Genomic DNA, 20,361 nt, shown 5'->3' on the forward strand with positions numbered 1-20,361 from the left:
AGGCAGATACGCTGAGAAAACAAGAATTTTGGTGAGAGCTTGAGAAAGCAGCGAAGGACTGACAGTTTATTTTGGAGGTGAGTGGTAGGGAGGAAAAGAGGTTGTTAGGAGGTGGCTGAAAACTCAAAACAGACCTCTGGGCACGAAAGCACTGGGCTCCAAAGAGACAAGGCAAACAGGAGTGGAAGGCAGGCCAGAGAGGCAAGGCAGTGCCTCGCTGTGCTCCCTGGGGGCTCTGCCCCTCTCTGTAGAGGTGGGGAGCAGGGCAGGAGGCAAGGGGCGAGCTTCAGTGGCTCTCAGAGGGAAGAGGGGGGTGAGGGCAGCTTTTGAAGGGTCAGTCCCAGGACCAGTGGGCAGAAGGTGGGGTTTTAGATACAGAGACACTTTGTGTTGCAGATAGATGTGCCAAAGTCCTACTCAGCAGAAACTGTGGCCTCCTCTCTCATTGTCAGAATTGGAAGCAAATATTTAGTTTCCATTCCAACAGGTACCCTTACCTATAACGTGACAATCTACAGGAAAGAAAAGTTGCTTCCCACATTTGCCAGAAGCTGCCACGGAAGCCCAGCGACAGGGCGGACGTCCGGAGGAACCTGCACTGCACAGGCTGTGAATCTCTGAGGAAGGATGACCTGACAGCTGACTTAACCTTGGATAATTGCCCCCTTTCCGAAAGGAAGGAAAAATCATCGTTAGCATCCTCAGAAACTGTGCCCGCATTCCTGATAGCATGGACATTTTTCCAGTATGCTCCAGGAGGGTCTTATTATTCCTGGCTAAATTTTGAACCCCTGTGCTTAGAAAAACTAGGCTCCCAAGGAGAGAAGTGCCATCATCTCGTAGAACTAGTGTCTTCTACATCAATGCCAACTAGTCTCAGCCTGGATATCATCCACTGCACCTTATGTCCCTATTCCATTCACCCAACTGATGAGATTTCAATGTCAAACTGTTACTATCAGGCCCTCCGGAAAGATCCAGTGACTGGACTAGGACAGAGAGGACCTACTGCACAAAAATGGATGGCAGAGGGACCCAGCCACCAGCACACAGCTGCTCCCGGGGACACAGGACGGGCTGTGTACTGAGTCCCCACTTCTGGCACAGCCACTGCAAACAAGCCATTGCCATACTGGTTGACTCTAACTTCTGAGTGCACAGAGACATGGGGCTATATCAACTTTCCCAGATTCGGATGATGCTGAATTAGTTTGTTTTGTCACAGAAGGCTCTGTCACTTTCTTACTAACTTTCTTTCATGCCTTAAGGCAGACTGTGTTCTTGGAAGGAAGGAGAAATGTCTTTTGTTTTGTTTTGAAAGGAGACTCTGATAGTTCCCCGAGAGTCCCTTTCTAGCTCTCTCAGCCTGTTTGGGAGATTTTCTGCACAGAATGCCTTTGTGCTTCCTACTGCTCCAGCTTCTCCTTGTCTCCTTCTGTCAGAAATCCCGAGAAAGTTCTGAGATTCTGTTCCATCCTTACGTTTTTGTTAATTTATGGTTTCTCATGTGCTAAGTCATCTTCCCCTCCACTTAATGAGCATCTAAACCTCTTGAAGGACTAAACTGCACTGATACAACCAAAATTACCCACAGATATAACATGGGGAACATCTTACTGCACAGGCTTCATGACACAATTCTTCCTTGTTGCCCCACCAACTGCTGTTCTCCCCAACAGTGCCCACAGCTTCCTATCCTCACCATAGCTACCTTTCACTGTCTCACTTGGGAAATACCAACATCTGAGTCAGGAATTCAAGTGCATCTTTAATATTTTGACAGGTGAATTCCATGGATCAAGCATACCCATGCTAAACTTTGAAATATATAAATGGATTCCACAGCCTCATGAAAATATTCAATAGTCTACATATTATTTTGCTATAATTACCTTGTGATTAGATAGAAATCCAAACAGACACGTGCCTATTTTGGTTTGATAGAGTACCTTTTCTCTAACATTGAATCTCTTCCATTCATCCAAAAAGCCTGCCTTGTTGAACTAAATGCCTACTGTTCTAGCAACGGTGCAAAGTGCTGTTCAAGAGGGAACAATACACAGTTTGGCCCTCCAAGGAACTCACAAGCTGTAAAGAGGAATTTGAGCAACTTTCCCTCACATTCACAGTATTCCTGAAGTGTGAATGGGCAAGGCCAGCAGCTTTTACAATAGAAAAAATGAAAGCCACTCAACAGTAATAACATTACATTGTGCTGTGATCATTGGCAAAACCCGGACCTCATGGAAATACAAGGCCAGAATTTCCTGGCACCATTTTAAATAAAATGGATATTTAATATTAAAGTACGTTTTTTTTCCTCTTTCAATGTTAGTCATAATAAGATCTGGAATTCTATTCTGGCTCTTCCACTAACTGAAATTGAAAATGGAAATGTGACTCCATTTCCTCCAAGTGGTTTAGGGCCTCCATTTGCATAACTGATAGAGGAACAATTATTTAAGAAGAAAGCAAAGTCTCTTATTAAATATTTTGCACATATATAGAAACAGAGTATTATTGTGTGCTTGACTTGAGTAAATCAGGAAGACAAAGAAGAAAGGAAGATACATGGCATCTCTCTTGCCTTTTCCCAGCTGGAGTAATAATCTAGGGCAAGCGAGATTGAGACCAGTCAAAGGTAAGTAGGGATGGGACCCAACTATCTTGGTGAAACAGATGCCAGGAACTATCTCTACCCTGACACCACTGATTTCATCTCCAAGATATATTCCAGCAAAACCTGCAACCCACTAAGAAGATTAATTTTCTGCCTCTTATCTGATTGTGATCCTCAAAGGATATTTCCACAACCACAATCACTGCCCGAGAGTATGTCTTCCTGTTGAGAACCTGGAGCTTTGACAATAAGCACAATTGCCCTTTTTATTAGGGTCAGGCCATACCCTGATGTTCCTAGAAGAAATTGAGTAAAGAAAATAGATGACCTGGGGACCAGATGGGAATGAAGCTATTTCTCCTATGCTCAGCCCAGAATGTCTACATTTCGAATGGGGGAAGTTTCAGGGCTGTCTTCTCGATATAGTGATTCAAAATTGTACACTACATTAAAAGGCCACTTTTTCAGTTTTTAAGGTTATCAGGTATTTTGAATATCCCTAAATAATTTCTCAGCTGTACAAACTTCCTTAAGCTCATATCAGGTAGATTGATGTTAAACTGTCATTTAGTGTTTTCGGTTATTTGAGGAGAATTTCTAGTTTATACAATGAATGAGGAAAAGACAGATACTTATCTACTCATGTGCAAAAGTTGAAGAAAATATGCATGGAATCCTTAAAATGCTGTTTTTTGTCTTTGAGACTAACATTTTTATTAATTCTTTAAATACTCATCCTTTTCATGTAAAAATAAAAGAGTAAACTATAAAGAAAGGAGCAAATTCTATTTCCTCTCATTTGCAGAATACGCTATATGTGTGTGTGTGTATATATATATGTGTGTGTGTGTATCTATAAGTATGTGTGTGTGTGTATATATATATCCATTATAGCACTTCTCAGCAAGAACTGTAATAAATAGTTTATGTATTTCTCCTTTAAATATAAGCTCTTCAAAGGCAATAATTATTTCTTATTTAGTTTTTATTTTATATTTTCTGTGCCTAACTACAGATGTTGAAGGCGTCCAATATTGATTTTCTCAATAATTGATTGACTGAATGGTTTACCCTGTTTCTGAGAATCCAAATGAAATCATAAATCAGACCTCAAGGATTATAGTTCAACCTTCGATAACTATAGACACTGAAGGTGCCCAACATTGATTTTTTTCAACAGATGATTGACTGAATGGCTTAACCTGTTTCTTGGAATCCAAATAAAATCATAAATCAGACCTCATGCATTATATGTTCAACCTTCAATAACCTTATCTCTTATTTGAGAGAGAAATGTTCTGCCAATCATAAAAACCCATTAGCCCTGCTTAGCTGATCAGGTAAGAGATACCTGCCTGGACACAGATGTGTGGATTGAATATCTGCCCCCAGTTGGTTCACGACACTGTCTCCTCAATGTCTTCGGCCAGTAACAAGGCATTCTGTTTTTACATGTGTGACAGTCCCTTATCTTCCTTCTTTCTAGCTTAGGACATGGGGATACTGAGAACAAGTACATCTTTTCAATTTGGGACTTTCTCATAAACCCCAAAAATCTGAGAACTGGGAAAAAAGTCATCCTAATTCAGAACACAAAGCAATTATCTCCCAGTTTCTTTAACCTGCCTGCCCTTAACCTACCCAGCTCAGAAAAAGAAAACTAGGAAAGAATGTATCACAGTTTTCATTCAGTGCCTATTCTCTTATCTCATAGACTCTAAAGTGGGGCAAGTCCTTCCTTATGACTCAATAGATTCTGCCTGCTAAAACTTAAGTTAATTCTCTCCTTATTCTTCTCTCTTATTAATCTTCTGCCAGAGTGAAATATAGTCTTGTCACTAAAAGTGGTGCTACAATTAATGATAAGAGCAAACATCTTTCTGGAATCATGTTATTTTAAATAGAACTTTCTCAGATGCTGAAAACATTTTTTTTTAAACTTAAAGACAAATTCATTATGGTCCTACCAGTAATAATGTGAGTCAACCACCTCTCACCAATTTATTTCAAAATTGATTATTAAAGATTGTTTTCACTGTGTTTATAGGCTTTGAAAACACTATTCGCATTGTACGCCATTCTTTGCAATGGCAGTCCCTCCTAGAGGATCTGCATGTAAGTAGGCATGTATGTATCTTCCTTAAAAATTATGATGTTTCTAAATGGAAACATTTAATATAAATGTAGCCACTTCTAGTAATGATAGAAATCTAATTCAGCCTGTTTATTCATTTCCCCTCACCCTGAAGGTCGGAGATTGATGGATCTAAGAAACTGAAGTTTAAAACTACAGGAAGACCCCGAGGAGACCCAGGGGGGTGGGTCAGTTAGAATCTGGAGGGAAAGGGGCTGCCTGGCACAGATGATCTGAGTCTAGGGTGGTAAAATGGGGAAGGCACTGTAGTCATATTCCTTTCTGTTTCCCATATCATTACTTTTAAAAATGTCTTCTCAGAATTTTGCTTCTCTTATTTTTTTTTTCAAAGAATCAATTTTGTAAAATTTTATTCCTGTTAATCATCTATCTTGTTGTCTTATTCTCCTTGTCATTAGTTTTTGTTTTTGTCTTTATTATTCTTCTCCCCTGTTGTTTCTTTGTTCTTTATTCTGGGATCCTTCTTCTAGTTTATCACATTGAATGCTTTATCTGTACATAATCATTTTCCCCTTGATAAATGACTCTAGAGTCATAAATTATCCTCTGAATACCACTTTAGCTATGTCCTGAAAATTCTGATAAGTAATATTTTCAGTTCTAAGAATTGAAAGTTTCCCTTCTGATTTCTTTTTATAGAGTGGCTCTTTTTGGCACAGTCAACAGAATGTTAAAATTGTACTTTTCCTAACTCCAAGCTGACTGGAGCTTTAAATCTGAAACCTATAGATGCCAATTGTACCTAGAATATTACAATAAGTCTCCAGGCCCTTCTCATATACTGATTCTTAAATATTCTGGGTAGAAAGGTAAGTTTTGCAATATCAAGTAAAGCTGAACTGCATTTATACTCTGCAACACAGAAGGACATGTGTACCAGTATGTTTGCTTCATTTTGTAAATTAGTGAAATATTACAGAGCAATGTTAAAATGGAGAAATAATCTATGGCATACTTGTGATGCAATATTCTGTACTAAAAATTATTCAAAACTATATGTATCAATATGGATGAATTTCAAAAACATGATTCTGAATGAAATAGAAAGTTCCAAAAGTATATCCGTGGTGCAACACAAGTAATAAAAAAAAATAATACAAGTTGAGTACCCCATATCCAAAATTCTTGGAACCAGAAGTGTTTCAGATTTTGGATTTTTTTAAAATTTTGGAATATTTACATTATACTTATCAGCTAAGCGTCCCAAATCTGAAAATTTGAAATCCAATGAGCATTTTCTTTGAGCATCATGTTGGCCCTCAAAAAATTTCTAATTTTGGGGCATTTTATATTGCAGATTTTCTCATTAGGGATACTCAACCTGTACAATACAAAACAAAACCATAACACAATATTATATGTTTTTATACTGCTCTATTTTGTTTATGGATTGAGAGAAAGACCTAATGCAAATATAGCTAAACAACAACATGACAAATCAGGGTGGCTGGTACATGCATGAGTGTCTTCTATGTAATTTTTGTATTTACTTGGATGGTAGCATATTTAATAGATATTTAATAATTTTTAAATTGAAATCTATTGCAATTATTTTTGTTTAAAATTTGTTTTTGGAAGCAAAAATAATTGCTTTAAAATTCACTCTTAGCCATATTAATTTTGGGGTAAGTCTGCAGTTGATCTATTTAATGTGCATATGTAGTACCTACATATTATAGAATTTTTCACTTCACAAACAGTAAAAATATAAACCAATGTAAATCTTTCTGGGGCTCTGGCATGCTGCCTCTGCACAGTCCCTTTGGGAGAACAGTGTAGCAATACAGTGGAAAAAGCATGGAATGAAAAGTCAAACCGACCTCAGGTCAAACCATCCTTGCCATACGAAGTGACTTAGATAAATATTTTACTCTCTATGAACCTCAGTTTACTCCTCTGTTAAGCAATGGCTAATTTTTTTTCTTTCAAAATGGGGTCTTGCTCTGTCACCCACACTGAAATACAGTGGTATAGTCATAGCTCACTGTAGCCTTGAACTTCTGGGCTCAAGAAATCCTCTTGCCTCAGCCTCCCAAGTAGCTAGGACTACAGGTACATGCCACCACACCTGCCTCATTAAAAAAAAATTTTTGTTTTGTAGAGACATGGTCTTATACATTGCACAGGCTGATCTAGAACTCCTGGGCTCAAATGATCCTCCCGCCTTGGCCTCCCAGAGTGCTGGGATTACAGGTGTGAGCCACTGTGCCTTTCCAGCAATGGCTAAATTTAAAAGTTGCTGAAAGACTTAAAGATAATTTAATTATGGTGCAAAGCAAGTGGGAGGTATTTTATCAACGGCAGTCATTACTAACATTATTAGCTATTTCCTTAGCTGCAATTATCTGTTTGTATCAAAGATGATCTCTGAAGGAAATAAAAAGATATTCTTCCCAAGGAATTAATGGACATAAAAATTTTAACAACTAAAAGAGCTAGTGAAAAAGTTGAGGTAAGATATTTAGGTTAGTTTAATGGGTTTCTTTTTTTAAAGTGCTTTAAAACAACCATCTTATTGTGCTTGTGTCGTCTGTGAGTCAGGGACTCCGACAAAGCACTGTAGGAACGACTTGTCTTTGTTGCACAATGTCTGAAGATTCAGCGGAAAGACTCAAAGGGTAGGGGTGAACATTTGAATGTCACTTTGTTTACAAAGTGATTTTGCAAAATTTTTTTTTTAAAGAGTCAGCTACTCTAGTGCATTTAAAAGCTAAAATAGTACAATTGACCAAGAAATTAGCTGCCAATTGAAGATAAAAAAAAATTAAGAGACATCCCTAAAAGGATAACACAACCCAAATAAAAATAAAAAAAAATTAGAGTTGACTTTGACATAGAGTTTTAAGAACTTGGCCATTATGTAAAGTGGTATGTTTATTTGTAATTCTTAGGAAGAATATTTACAATCTTAGAACAATCACTTCATATAGCATGACATGCACATCTGATGTGCTATATGTGGAAAACTCAGGACAGAGAAATAGATTGAGATCATATTCTACTTTATGGAAATAGCCTATACATGAGTGCAACTAAAACACTCATCTGGTTTGTCTGGGCTTAATTTCTATTTCTGCAGCTAATTAAAACTCTAATTTTCCAATAAGCCTGCCTACAGATAGATGGCCACTTTCCTAACCATCCACGGGTGGCTGACTCACCCTGGTTCACAAGCCTCAATTCTGTATAAAAAGGAAATGGAAAAATACCCTGAATTGTAAGCAATCAAAATGCCATCAGAAGCTAACAACATGGTTTAATTAAAAAGAAAAAATCCATAGTAATTCATTTTTTCCTTTCCCCTCTTCACATGAGAAAATAAGAGGTAATACAAAGAAGCAATTAAAATGAAGTCTCCTTTTGCCCTCAGGGTGTCTGAAGAGAACCTTTGCCAATGAAATAATTAGCTCCAGATTTCTCATTTTTTCCCCTTTGTCATACTGAAATTGTTTCCCGTCTTCCTTTAGAAACAAAGCACTGTCTTGCCTCTTCAGTTAACCCTGGGCTTCTAAAAATCTTAGTAATCTTGTTTGTCTGTCAAAATGATAAGACTGCATGGTTACAAAGCCATTGTCACTATTTGATTAGGACCCCGGATAGGACTGGAAATCAGCCTAATTTCGTGAATGGCACTGAACTCACATACCCTCTGAAATGGAGTGATTGACCTGAAATTAAAGAGTAGGTGCGCCCGGACCTGCCGCTGCCATGAGGGAGACCAGGAGGGAGGATTCACTGGGCACAAAGGTACCAACGTTGCCGCAAAACTCCAGCATGCATCCTGCTTTCTGACCACCATCAGACCTCAGAAGAAAACATACCTTCTACTCTGATCTATGAACAGATGCTGTAGTGCTCGCCCACAGAGACTACAGCCACAACACAAGCAGCAACCCCTGCTAGCCAACAAAACACCACTCGGCGACATTACACGGAGTGCGCGGCCCAGGCTCAGGACGTGAGACAAAGGAAACAGCAATCCACAACGCTGACACGAGTGGGAAATGCCGTGTCACTTCCAAACTACTCAAGATCACTCTCCTGCATGTCTTCCTGATGTGGCAAGCAGAGACATCTGATAAATACTGGACTCCATTAAAGAAAACGCTGGTGGGGTTTGAAGCATTTCTCCATGGGCTCAAGGCTGCTCAGGGGCAGGGGACACTAAAGGTGAAGCCCCATCAGGAGTCTGGGGTAGATGATGCGAGCAAGGTGCATACAATGTCAAACCACAGAGTGACACCTCCATGAGACAGCTTCAGCCCCAGTGAAAAGAGCATCCTTCCCATTAGTGAACAGCCCATGGTAGGATCCTCTCCCAGTATCACAGTGGCACAGGGGAAAGAACAGTGAGAGAGCTCTTACTGCAGCACGCGGGAGTGGCTGAGGTCCTTCATATCCGAGTCTTCATAATAGGGCGTTATCACCCCCAGCCCGCTGTCGCTCAGCATGCGTTTCCGCAGGGCGGGGTTCCACCAGTCCGACACCCTGCGGGAGGAAGGGCACCAGACGGGTAAGCGTTCACAGTCAGCCCGTGACTTGGTCTCCTCTTTCTCCAGATGATTCTTCTCCCCAAATGTGAGAAGCCAAATTTCTCTCTATCGGGTATTTACCAGATACTTCGCATTTGTTATGTCGTTCATTTACCTCAACTATCGCCAACTATCTGTATTATTCTGCTCTCTTTACAGATGAGAAAACTCAATGTTAAGATGAAGCCACTTTAAATGTGACACAAATAAGAAGTATTGGATCTGGTGTATTAATAGATGCACTGATTAGAAAAGAAAAAAGCCCATCTTCTTCCACTGCTTCCCTGTTCCCGATTTATTTACAGAGGAGGCAACTAGCTAGAAATAAGAAAGGGACTGATTTAAGTTCTAGTGGATATTCAGGCTACTTTATTTTTGAAGCTACAGCTACCAGAGGTCTAACCACACCCAAAGCCCATTTATTTGGGCCACTATTTGACATGGAGAGAATGACTGAGAGGGTAAGGCCCAGGGCGACCTGACTGAATGGGCTCACTCCTCACCAGCTCAAGAGCTAGAGCCAGGCTGGGTGGGGTGGGAGGACACCCAGACTCCAGCACCTGCTGCCTCTGCAGTGGGACGCAACATCACACCTGCTTTCCCCACAAATGACAGGCCTGATGTGTAGCCAGGGCCTGCCAAGGTGGCCTTCTCCACCAGCCTGGGGGCTCCCTGGGTTATATCAGATCATCTCTGTGCCTGCTGGCCTGTCTCATGCCAGGACAGCTCTGACAGCACTGGCTCTGGCCTCCTGGGCACACTGTGTATCTCTTCCATGGGGTCACTTCAGCCCCCCGTGGCTGCCCACGGACTCAGTGCATACCATGGGTATCAGCTGGCCCTGGCGGAGTGGGAGATACTCACAAATAGCAGCAATGGGCAAAAAAAAAAAAAAAAAAAGTGAATCGAGTGAAGAGCAGTAAGCAGGTATAAAGGTTACTTCAAGTACACACGCCTGGTATCTTGCACAAGTAGGTGTACACAATTTGCATTTGCTATTTGAGTGCATGTATGTATGTTTTTTAGGGCAACCCTTATTTCAACTATTCAGTTCCTATATATCAGTAAAGCCCTGGTTTCATTGTACTTCACAAGGACAGAGATTCTTGTCTGTTTTAATTTTTGCACTGTTGTTTTCCAAGTGCATACACTATTATCTGGCATACAAAAGGCTCTAAATAAATAGTTTTGAATTGTTGAAGTAACCTAGAAATGTTCATCATATTTTGGTGTTGCAAGGTGGTGGTTAAATGCATGGGTTCTGTCATGAGATAACATGTGACTGAATCTCAGTTTTTCTATTTATTTTCTGTGAAATACTAGGCAAGTAACATAAGCCTCTAAGCCTCATTTGTCTTATCTATGGAGTTGGGATAATAGTAGTATCAACTTTGCAGGGTCATTGTGAAATAATGAGGATGATGATAATTTTAGTAACATATTTAATGAGTGTCTATCAAATGCCAAGAACTAATGTTTTACCTGTATCAATTCATTTAATCTTCAAACAATTCTCTAAAAAGGTATTATTATTTGCATTTTACAGATGAGGAAACAAGCATAGAACACTTAAGATGATTAAGTCATTATGAAGTGGTGGTAGGGATAGAAGAGAGACACAGTATATGGCTCATAATAAGTGCTTGATATGTTACAGTTATTGTTATACAAATCTTTACATCTCAGACAGCCAGGAAATAGCAAAGAAGAAGAAGAGGAGGAATAGGAGAATAATTATCAAATCACTGTGTCCATTTTATATTTGGATAATAGAGCTGCTACAAACATACATGCACAAATTCAAGTACTCGTGTGTTTTCTAGGTTTGTTAGGAGGTGCCTGTGTCATGGGTAGAGACGGCTCAGTCACGGTACAAATCTTGTTGGTAAAGAATATTTCTACACAATCATTCATAAGGCAGATTTATGACAGAACCAGCTATACCTCACAGTAACGAAACACACACTCAAAAAATGTATTTCCAAATAGTTTGATGTCATTAGAATGTCCATTCTGAAAGGTACTGAGTCTTTAATTTGGTTCTCAGCTTGACTGTTGTTGGCATATATGAATGCTACTGATTTGTATATATTGAGTTTGTAAACTGTGACTGCTAAATTTATTAATCAGTAGTCTCTTGGAAGATTCTATTGGGTTTTCTTGATATAAGATTATATCATCAGCAAAGTTTGACCTCTTCTCCAACATTTGGACACCCTTGATTTCCTTCTCTTGTCTTATTGCTCTGGCTAGGACCTCCTGGAATATATTTAACTAAGGAGGTGACATATCTCTACAGGGAGAACTATGAAACACTGACAAAGAAATAGCAGAGGATGTAAACAGATGGAAAATCATCCTATGCTCACAGATTGGCAGAATTCAACACAGTTAAAATGTCTATACTACTCAAAGTGATATACAGGGTCAATGCAATCCCTATTAAAATACCAACATCATTTTTCACAGATCTAGAAAAAATAATTCTATATTTCATATGGAACTGGAGAAGACCCCATATAGCCAAAGCAAACTTAAGAAAAAAGAACAAATTGGGAGGCATCAATTTGCCAGACTTCAAGCTATACTCCAAGGCTATGGCAACCAAAACAACTTGGTACCGGCACAAGAACAAAGACGCAGACCAATGAAATAGAACAGAGAACCCAGATATAAAACTCTCCTCATATAACCATCTGATTTTTGACAAAGCAGACAAAAATATATGCTGGGGAAAAGAATTCTTATTTAATAAATAATGCTGGGAAAATTGGATAGCCACATGTAGATGACCAAAACAGGACTCACATCTCTCATCTTTCACAAAAATCAACTCGCTATGGATAACAGACTTAAACCCAAGGCACGAAAAACCATAAGAGTTCTAGAAGAAAATGTTGGAAAAACTCTTATGGACATCAGCCTAGGCAAAGAATTTATGAAGAAGACCCCAAAGGTAAACACAACAACAACAAAAATAAATAAATGGGACCTGATCAAATTAAAAAGCTTCTGCATAGCCAAGGAAACTATCACAAGAGCAAACAGACAACATACAGAATGGGAGAAAATATTCGCATGCTACACAACCGATAAAGGGCTGATAACTAGAATCTATATAGAGCTCAGGAAAATCAGCATGAAAAAATCAACCCCATTAAAAAGTGGGAAAAGGACATGAACAGAAACTTTTGAAAGGAAAATAGACTAATGTCCAACAAACATGAAAAAATGCTCAACATCTCTAATCATCAGGGAAATGCAAATCAAAAACCACAATGAGACATCACTTAACTCCAGTGACAACAGCTTTTATCAAAAAGTAACAAAGCAACAAATGTTGGTGTGGATGTGGAGAGATAGAAACACTCACACACTGTGGTGGGACTGCAAACTAGTACAACCTCTTTGGAAAGTAGTCTGGAGATGTCTCAAGAGCTACAAGTAGTAGAAGTACCATTTGATCCATCAACTCCATTGCTGAGTATTTACCCAAAGAAAAAAAAGACATTCTATAAAAAAGACATCTGCACTCAAACGTTTATAGCAGCACAATTCACAATTGCAAAGATATGGAATCAACCCGAGTGCCCATCAATACATGATTATATTAATAAAATGTGGTATATGTGTATCATGGAATACTACTCAACTATAAAAAACAATGGTGAACTAGCACCTCTTATATTACCCTGGATAGAGCTTGAGCCCATCCTTTGAAGTGAGGTATCACAAGAATGGAAAAACAAGCACCACACGTACTCACTATTAAATTAGTACTATTTGATCAACACTTATGTGCATATATGGAAGTAACATTCATCAGGGATCAGGCAGGTGGGAAGGGGAAGGAAGAGATAGGTAAATGCACACCTAATGGGTGCACTGTCTGCGGGACAGGCACACTTGTAGCTTTGACACAGGGGGTGCAAAGGCAATTTATATGACCAAAGCATTTGTAACCTCATAATATACTAAATTTTAAAAAAGAAAAGGAAAGAGGACAGTCAAGAGACTTGTTTCAGCAGGATGGGAAAAAAAAAAAAAAAGAATGTCAAGTCCAAAGCCAAGTCAGGCATAGAAGTCACCTGTGGCCAGCCTTATACCTGCACCAACAGAGAAGCACACTCACCCCGAGGCTTGCTCCACTACCAGATCGGGCATTCCTGGAGGCGTCCCCGCCGCCTGTGACACCACCATATCGGGGTCCAGAATAAAAATCTCATCTTGGGAAATCTCCATCACAAAGTGCAAATGTTCCTAAGGAAGAAAAATAAGTCTGTAAGATGACTGACAGGGTGCTCAAATCTATCATCTAACAAATAACAAAACAAAGCGCTCTTGGTCTTGAGGAATAATGCGATTCTGTGACATGTGAAATGATCACAGTATATTGTCAGAAGCCTGATCAGCTGGCATTCCTCTCTGAAGCAAACCGGTAGTAGGCAGTGGGCAACAGGGAGAGATGAATCCTCTTGGTTCCCCGTTGACCAGGATCTTAATTAGATATAGATAGAAATGGCCTCATCTCTTCCTCTTCCCAAATACTAGCAGAGAAGTGACACCCCACTTGCCACTTGGTCCAGCATGAGTGTATGACAGCCTGCACTTCCGTACCCAGTGTCTGGTCAAAGCTAAGTGGCATGGTTAACAACTTGGTTTATCACTGGGTTCAAAGCTGTACATTTTTTGCCAGGAAAATTCGGACCGTGGAAAGACATGTTAACCTTGGGCAGAAGCATTTTTTTCCTCATTACTGAACTCTGGGGATTGATGAACTGAAACTAAGCAGCCCAGATATACACTTGGGGTCTCAAACTTACTAACCAGAAATGAACTTAAAAAGGCATAAAATTTGGCTAAGAAGGAGTAAAAGGACCAGTGCTAATGAAAATTTGCAGTGCAGGTTGGTGATAATGTCCACAAGCTAAATTATTTTCTGTACTCATTTGCAAGGTCAAGCCAAGTCATCTCGAGTCCATAAACCATAAAATACAGTAAGACAAATAAAAGGTTCAGAACCTAGGTTATACCATTCCGAAATTTGTACATGCTTCAGTGTTTTTGTTAGAAAAATGTAATAAGATTAGTAAAGTATACTGGCTTGGGAACTTTTCAATGCCATAAGCAGGTTGAAGAAAACTTACCTGAGATCTGTCTATTCGATAAAAGCGATCAGCAGAAGTTGCTAGAGGGGGAGGAAGAAAGCACATGGCAGTCAGAGTGTTCTGTGATCTAGCATCAAGTTACATCCTTCTCTTCCACTGTGCCAGTCAAAACCCTTGCCTTCCAGTCATGCTAGACCAATGGTCAGTCCCCAAATCTATTAAGAAAATCTCAGCACTTCCACGCCTCTGCCATTGCTATTCCAATGCTTAGAAAGTCCTTCCCCATTGCCACCGCCATCTAAATCTTACTTGTCTTTTAAACACCAAGTTAAATGCTTTTGCCACTGTGAAACCTGCTTCAGTCCCAAGCTCCCTAGCCCAGACCAAATTCATTGCTCCTACCTCTATGCACATTTATACTTTGTTTAAACATCTAGAGACTGTCTTCACAGGTGCTGTGAGATTAAGTCAGAGGCCTCCCTCTTTAAAGGTCTCTTTTCCATCTTAAACAGAGCTGGGACTCAATATTTATTAAGTAAATAAAGCTAGAAAAAAAAAACTGTAGCTAGATGGGCTCCCATTTTAGAAAACAGCTTGAAGATTTAGGCCAGGGACCACATCTGGTCTCAAATGAATCATTTCACTTTCAAACTGCATCCCTTGAGCCACATCTGAGGGGAAACAAAACAGCAGAAAAAAAATTACTTTGAAGCATCTTTAAAGGGGGATTTGGCTACATCTGTAGTTTGGGAAAATAATCTAAATTATAAATTTCATATCTCTAGAAATTATTTTGATATTCTTAATATTAAAAAATTATCTTCCTCCTCACTTCAATCTGAGTCTAAATATTACAAATAGATTTTTTTTACAAAAATATTACAGCATGAGAGAGAAAAACTCAAAATGCAACTAATCATTTGAATATCACAAATATTTAATGAGTAGCTTCTCTCCATAGGGAACTGAGCTGAGAGGTAAGCCAGTTATGGTCCCTGCTCTCTACAAGGTAAGACTAGAGTAACATCTTCCTCAGAGGGACTTACGCTACTTTGTTCTTTTTGGCTATGAGCACAGTCTCCTTTTAGAGGGTTTTAATGAAACTCTTCATAGAATAAAACTAATATCTGGGTTAAACTATTTTCTATATTGTAATTGCATCTAACACTTTATATAGAACATAACAACATACAAATATTTTCACAATTGTCTTAAATGTAATTTGTTCCTCTGTGAATTCGGGAACAACAGATGATTGTTTCTCATAGCTATTGGAATAATAAAGAAGCTGGAGGAACATCTTCAGAGGCGGCTGATGAGCTGTGAATGAAAACCTACATTAATGTGGGTTCCATCTCATGCAGGTACATAATACTGTCCCCATACTCGCACATCCTGTCACACTCTTATCCACATTTATGTCCTCTGAGATGTACACACGGATAAGCAAGAAAGGAGGTCTGCAATGAAAACCATGTCTGCACATACACGAGAGACAGACTAGGTAGACGATACACTGGGTAGTATATAAACAAGAATATACAGAGGTGAGAATGTATTGAAGTGCGGGAGATTGGGTACAAACACCGTATTAGACAGTATCTAGGACAATGAGAGATGCTTGAGATAGAAAATGGACTCATTCAAAGGTCGTAAGATAACTTACTAGGCATGCTTGGCATCATGCTTGGCAGAGTAGATCTGAATGCAACTGAAATTTTCTACTCTTTTTACAAAAATATGTATCATACTGAAATTATGGTCTTATGAAAGTTCCACAGCATGCAAACAACACAGAAGCGAGTGTCCATCCTGTGCTTATAGAATCCGGCGATAGGCCTGAATTAATTTAAGGTAGGCATTCAACAAGGTTTAGGGAAAGGGGATGGATGAAAGGGAAACTTCAGCTGCAGCAAGGTGATGCTGAGTTCAGCCAGAGTTACTGTGAAAATTACCCAAAAATAAGACAGGGTCTTATATTTATTTTTCCTCAAGAATATGCCCTAGGGCTTATTTTCAGGGGTTGTGTTATTTTTTTTTAAGTACAGTACAACAATCTACATTTATTCAAATATAGTTAAGTCATCTTCTTCTGGAACATCATCATAACTCTCCAAACCCCAAATTCTATCCTGAATTTCTTGCGACTCTATTTCCTTTAGAACCATTGTCCTCAATCTCTCATGTCGAGCAATAGAGCTCTCATGGGGCAGATGAGAAGGGCTGCTCGTCTTCTTTCCCGCTTCATGAGGAAATGCATGGGTTGTGCAGATACGCTACGTAGCCACGCCCATCCCTAGGTCTTATTTTCGGGGTAGGGCTTATATTGCCCAAATGCTTAGAAATCCTGCTATGGCTTATTTCATGGGTAGGTCTTATTTTAGGAGAAACACAGTAAGCAACTTGTTTGGGGGGAAATGACTTCAGGAAAGGGTATTGCAACCTCAGTTAAGTCCACACGGTTTGAGATGCAAATACCAATCACGTGGAGTAACACAGGCTTCTGAATGATCTTTTGGAAAACTAGAGTCCACTCTATCAATGGATGCCGTGCTCTGCAACTCTCCCAACACCCTTCCCCTGCCCTCCCCCCCAAGAAATGCAGAAACACTCACCATCTAGGAAGCACCAGCGAGGGGAGAGCCTCTGAGCTGAGAGAGCCCTGGGGAAGGAGGTTTCTCGGTCCTGGAAAGAGACACACACATTCCAGTGGCTCCATGTGAGTAACCCGAGGGGCTGCCCTCACGACACTCTGCCACAGCACCTACCTCCAGGAGCACGCATTCTTTCCTAAAAAAAGCACTGGTGAGAAGACCAAATCGCATTTTTTACTACAAACAGAAACAGGGGTTCTGCTGTGCAATTATTTCACAGAACTTTTGAAAACAACTCCCTTGTAAAATTTCCAGGAGGTTTTCTATTATTCCATGAAACATTCATAAATGATCTAACTCAGGATGTTTATCTCCTTTTGGAAATTTCTTTCATTCCCTTTGGGTAATCAAGGAGCTGGTGGCAGCTGGCTGTCACCAGCACTGGGTTCTCCACATAAGTCTGAGGCATTGGCACAAAATGGGAAGGAATCGAACTTTATCTACTGGCCAGATGAGGTTTATAGTATGTAAGAAAAACAACTGCATCCACGTGCAGTTTCAAATCTCCTTGGAACTAGAGTAGCATCTACTATACGTGGTCATTCATCTGCATGGAAACAAAGAAAATCAATCTCATATGTTGAGGTCATCCCTATCCTTGGCCTTCTCCCCTGAACCTGATTACAGAGAAGTAGACAAGGAGGAAAAGAAGTTGTGCCAGGCTGGCCCAGGACAAAATCATCTGTCCAACACTGACCCTGCCAGCAAGGTGCTCATCTGCCTTAGCATTTTCTAGGTTTCTCAATTTTAAGACCTCCAATTATCCCTTGAATATTTAACGTCTAGGCTACTGATATAAGCACTATTTCTTCCCTCTAGGCTTAGATAAAAATATTTCCCTCCTCTCCAAAGCTAAGCACTTAATGTAGTCTCTGCACTATCCTCCTTCCTCCTTTCAAACTCGATTTCTATGTCAATAATAAAATCCACTCCCTCACCCTTGACCTCACTAAGTCTTCTGATTTCAATGGTTCTTCCTTCCCAAAAATAAATTCTTCTCAGCTGATCCTGTTACATCTTGTGATGATTTTCTTAATCTCTCCTTCCTTGCCCCTCCAAACCCTGCCTATCTCCTGCCTCTACCTAGTTCAACCCTGACCTCTAGAAACCTAGCTTCTGACCTGCCAGTCTTGGAAAGCTGTTCTTCCAAAAGATTTCCAGGACCAGCTTGCTTCCCTGATATAATACCACTCTCAGTCCCCAAACTTCCTTGGAGTCTCAGAAGCTTTTATTTCTTATAAGGAATTCAGACAGAACAGACCAGAGAACTGGCAGCTTGAAAACTGAAAGGATTATCTCTCTGGGATTCCAAACTTATAAAAAATTAAAATTTTTCCCTACTCAGAGAATTTCTGCCCATGATAACTGGAAAAAAAATTTTTTTTTTGAAAAAAGCACTTTCTAGTTTAAAACACATGATTTGGAGCCTTCCAACTTGGCTTGCAGTGAAGTTAAAATCGCTGACAGAAACGGGACAAACGAGGGAGGCCAGGTCTCTGTGGGAAAGATGCTGGGAGTTTGACCCTTATTAGGGATTTGAAATGTTCAAATGTAGGGAGCATCCTGGGACTGCAGCTGTGCTGGCAGGGACATGGACTTGGCAGCTGAAGCCACCGTGTGGATGGTCTTGTGTGTACCGAGGGGACAGGAGAAGGAAAGGGGATAACACAGGAGAAGAAAGACGAGAGCCAATTAGAGGTTGCATTGACTTCTTGGGGCTTCATCAACACTCCCCTGCTGTCTCCCTGATCCTCAAGCAAAGCCTGTGCTTAAATCTATGGTTCTCAAAGTGTGCACCCTGGAACAGCAGCCTCACTAGAAACTTCTTAGAAATACAAATTCCACAGACCCCAGGTCTACAGAAGGCCTACGAGTGGAACCCAGAAATCTGTTTTAACAGCCTTTTGGGCGAGGCTGATGGTGTGCTAAAGAACCGTGGACCTCCAGGACGAAAGGGATCCATCTGATTACTAGAAATCTTGGGCGTGTGGAGTTTTTAATATGAATGGATTCTGCAAATTAAATAAGTGATAGAGGAAAAATTGATCTCACTCAGGACTGCTACCAAAGTTTATATATTTATGAATATAGAATTTATACAGCTATGCATATACAGATAGATAGATAGATATTCCTCTTTTTTTGAACTGGCTTTGTCATCCTGCTGGTTGAGCTAAATGAAATCTTGACATGTTCTCAGGACCTATTTATATGAGAATTATGTTTAACATTTTGAGAATTATATTTTGACACATATGATATCTTGTCTCAAAGGAATGTAAGGTTCTTAATGCATTTTTGTAAAATATGTAAAGCTACCGACATCTCTCAGTTTGGGTGAGAAATGTAATTATAGACCAAGAAATTTGAAAGTGATTTGAAATGTTTAGTGACAACTATGAAAGCTAATAAATAAAGGTATTAAACAGAAATATGGGATTAAACATCAAGAACACTTTCTGAATTTTGATGTTGAATATGCTACAGGGAACACCATTAAAACAAACCCTATGTTTCCTAAGTAAAAATCAATTGAAAGACTACAAAAATGCTTGATTTATCATTTTAAAAACCTAAGAATAGATAACGCTATCACAAGGATATTCAAATTAGATAAAATTACATATTATTTAGTTTAGTTTAGTAAAATGCAGATTGATATACTGCCTCAGCCTCATGGCTAGTTTAGCACAGGCTGATGAAGAAATATTGACAGGGTATACCTTTTTATGTGCAGATATCTGTATCTGGAGAATTTTATACATGTGCCTGACTTATTTATTACTTTTGTTCACTCATTTACTCTACATTTTTGTCCATAAAGCACTTGATATAACTCAACATTCTTAAAGAGGTTTTTGTCTAAGGAGAATGTTATCATTTTCCTTGGTGAAAATACATTGCTTGCCATAAAGCTCTCTAAAACACTTTAATGGGTCTTCAAATAGCTTCAACAATCCTTGAATTCTTTGTAATTTTTGCTAGATTTGGTATGTCTATATGTGTGTGCATTTTCCTGGGCAAAGGAACCAGTGCCTTCTAGATTATCAAAGAGATCTGAGATTCCCCAAAAGTTAAAAAGATACTAATTTAAATAAAAAATCTAGGTCAGAGGGAATTCAACAAAATAAGAAGATTTGGATCAGTAAAATGCCTTAAAAATATCCAAAGACTCGAAAAGAATAGAAATCACTGTTTCCAAGTTACTGGTGATTGTAGAGCCAAACAACACAAGCTCTCTGAGCTTGCGGCTATTCTCTCAATAGCAGGTTGAAATCAGGCCAATTCCTGC

General features: G+C 39.4%; 1 protein-coding gene across 1 annotated transcript in view; it reads right to left on the reverse strand.

Moving 5' to 3' along the window:
- The window catches only part of DGKI (diacylglycerol kinase iota), a 409,987-nt gene that overhangs the window by 56,716 nt on the left and 332,910 nt on the right, over nt 1-20,361 (reverse strand). The window contains 4 exon segments of the mRNA XM_020289707.2: nt 9,141-9,263; nt 13,440-13,567; nt 14,455-14,495; nt 17,031-17,100. Coding sequence (XP_020145296.2) covers nt 9,141-9,263; nt 13,440-13,567; nt 14,455-14,495; nt 17,031-17,100 — 362 coding nt within the window.

This window comes from Microcebus murinus, chromosome 9, assembly GCF_040939455.1.
Source record: "Microcebus murinus isolate Inina chromosome 9, M.murinus_Inina_mat1.0, whole genome shotgun sequence".
NCBI classification, from domain to species: domain Eukaryota; kingdom Metazoa; phylum Chordata; class Mammalia; order Primates; family Cheirogaleidae; genus Microcebus; species Microcebus murinus.